This window comes from Pteropus alecto, unplaced genomic scaffold, assembly GCF_000325575.1.
Source record: "Pteropus alecto unplaced genomic scaffold, ASM32557v1 scaffold75, whole genome shotgun sequence".
Classification (NCBI taxonomy): Eukaryota; Metazoa; Chordata; class Mammalia; order Chiroptera; family Pteropodidae; genus Pteropus; species Pteropus alecto.
Window position 1 is genome coordinate 24,917,017 of NW_006440638.1, and position 2,773 is coordinate 24,919,789.

At 44.1% G+C, this 2,773-nt stretch overlaps 1 protein-coding gene across 2 annotated transcripts in view; it reads left to right on the forward strand.

The window, feature by feature from the left end:
* The window catches only part of RFT1 (RFT1 homolog), a 33,553-nt gene that overhangs the window by 3,939 nt on the left and 26,841 nt on the right, over window positions 1–2,773 (forward strand). For both annotated transcript variants that reach the window (XM_025050760.1, XM_006917539.3), the window contains exons 3-4: window positions 1,330–1,446; window positions 2,546–2,735. In XM_025050760.1, the coding sequence (XP_024906528.1) occupies window positions 1,330–1,446; window positions 2,546–2,735 (307 nt within the window). The remainder of the gene's footprint in view (window positions 1–1,329; window positions 1,447–2,545; window positions 2,736–2,773) is intronic.

The following is a 2,773-nucleotide window of genomic DNA, read 5'->3' on the forward strand; positions in this document are numbered from 1 at the left end:
AACAGCCAACTTCCTTCTCTCCTCAGTGAATTTTATAATTGGAAAATGGAAGCTGGGATGAGAGCTCGAGTCCTTGTCATTAGTTCTTTGGAAGCTCTTAGCTGACTTGCTTTGTCTTTAAGACTCAATTAGTTTCTTTTACTCTTCTCTTTACTGTTCAAGGACACCCACACATATTCTGTATTCACAAATGACATAAAAGTATATGAAGTCAATGTGAGTGCTCAAAATAGCTAAGGTATGTCTTCATGTCCTAATAAACAAAACAGTGTGTTCCAGACAGCATTTCGTGCCTAAAATCTACCAAACCTATGTTCTTGGCTCTGCTTTCAGAGCTGAGTGAAGATTCTCAAACATTGATAGACAAAGGAATCATCTGGGGAGCTTTGCACTAGGTAGGGCTGAGGAGGGGTCCAGGAATCTGCATTTTGACAAGATTCTCAGATTATTTCGAAGTAGGGACCATACTTTTGAGAAATACTGTTTTAAAAGCAGGAAAGAAGAAGGCCAGATCTTCTTAGATGCTCAGACTTTAAAGCATTTTGGGCCTCTCCCCATTTAGTCTCCTCCAGGTTGGCAGGTCCCTGCTCTGATAGCCCTTGTCTGGCCTGCCCCCTGCTTAACATATGGTTCAGTCTCTGCATTCCTAGTGTTAGATAGAAGTACTGAATAGCAGGATGATCCTTGGATGACCTCAGAAACCTTAGCCCTGAGCCATCCCTACTCTGGCTTCATTTGGGCCATGGTCTGTTGAGGTATGGACACCACACTACTCCTCACTAAGGTGTAAGATGGTCCACCTAGGTGCTGCCCGCCCAGGACGTACACAGGCAAGCCTCACTGACCTGGGTTGCAGCAGCCTCTGTAATGGCTACCTTATAGCCTTATTGCCTGTCCTGAGATTCTTTTGGTCAGAGCCTCCATTCAGTAGAGCCTCAACTTCTCTCATAAGGGCTATTGGGTCACCAGTCTCAGGATGACCAAGAGGTCCCCTTGCTGTGTGGGATTGTATCTTGTCCTTTTCCTTACGGTGAGAGCCACACCTCTGCCTATATCCACAAAGTTTGCAGGCTTTGGGGGCTACTGTGGCAATTTCTGATCTTGGGTGTAACTCTGCAGGCACACACTCAGGTGTCCCTTGTTTGGCTCCTAACTCTGTTGTTCGAGTGGATCAAACTGGTGTGGGGTCCTGTAAGAACTCACTGCCCTCCACATCATCATCAGTGATTTCTGACCAAGACTTTTTTCCTCTCTCTTGCTGGCAAAATCTCAGAAATTCTGTCTATAAAAGAACAAGAAACCTTATTGATTTCTGCTTTTGCTTTATAGGCTAACACTGCTTTACTCGACCACCATCTTCCTGGCCAGAGAGGCCTTCCGTAGAGCGTGTCTGAGTGGGGGCTCCCAGCGAGACTGGAGCCAGACCTTCAACCTCCTATGGCTAACGTGAGTTGTGCTTTGTCAGGAGACAGTTTCACAAAGGCAAGTGTAACAAATGTTTGATGTTAAATAGCAACACTTGCCTAAAGTTGAATTGTCTCCAGCTTTAGTTTTGCAGTAGATTTCTGGGGACTTGGCATGGGACAGGAAGGGCTTTGTAGAAGGAGCTTCATGGCTGTTTTCTCTCGGGATGGCCAGGAGCCAGGAGGAGGCCCCAGGTGGGGGTTTCTGGGCCAGGTTTCTAGCCCTGTTTCTACCAATTTTGGAAGTTGTTTTTGCTGTTCCTGATCCCTACTCTGGGCCCCACGGGGCTTGTGCCATCTTTTTTAACCCTAATATTTTCCCCCTGTTGTATTTTCTGAGCTTTAAACAACCACTTAGTTTTAGGGGTTTCATTATATCTTTTTTCGATTTTGTTATATTGATTTCAGTTCTGAGCCTTTTAGAATATTCTTGAAGACCAAGTATACCAGCTAAAAACTGTAATAGCTTTTCTGCAGTTAGATCCCTGCAGGGAGAACTGGTGGTTGAGGTTGTTTCCCAATGCTGCCCTTGCATAACTCCTTCTTCCTTCACGGAAACAAGTGTCATAAGGGCTGGCAGGTTTTCATTTTATTAGAGGAATGACTGTTAACTACCCAGTCATATTTAATTGCTCTGTGGTACACACATGAAGGAATACTGTGCACTGGACTATTGGTCATTTGCGTGTAAGTATCAGCTGTTTACTATCTTTTAGTCATTCTAGGTGCAAACAGCAGGCACACACTTTTTGGGAATTTCGCTTATCCTGTCAGTACAGTGGATAGGAGTGTAGGTTGGCATTAGATCATGATTCGGTCTTGCTTCTTCCCTTGACTAGCAATTAATGACCTTAGCCAAACTACCTAGTGCCTATCAGATTGAGCTTTCTCATCATTTAAATTCATCATTCATTGTGAAGTATCAGTAAAATAAAAGGAGTAAATCATAGTGCCTGGCATGTAGTCAGTGCCTTAACAAGAGTTAGCTATTTATATGTATTTCTTTTCTGTTCAGTGTTACTATTTTAACATATATTTATTTTTATATTTAGCATATCAAAAAACTTTTTTCCCATTTCTAGAGTTCCCCTGGGTGTGTTATGGTCCATGTTCCTGGGCTGGGTCTGGTTACGGTTCCTTGAAGTGCCTGATCCTGATGTCATCCCGTACTATGGAACTGGAGTGGTGGTGTTTGGTCTCTCAGCTGTGGTGGAACTTCTGGGAGAGCCCTTCTGGGTCTTGGCGCAAGCACACATGTTTGTCAAGCTCAAGGTCTGTGTGCCTTCTGCTGTTAATGGGAAATGCAAAGA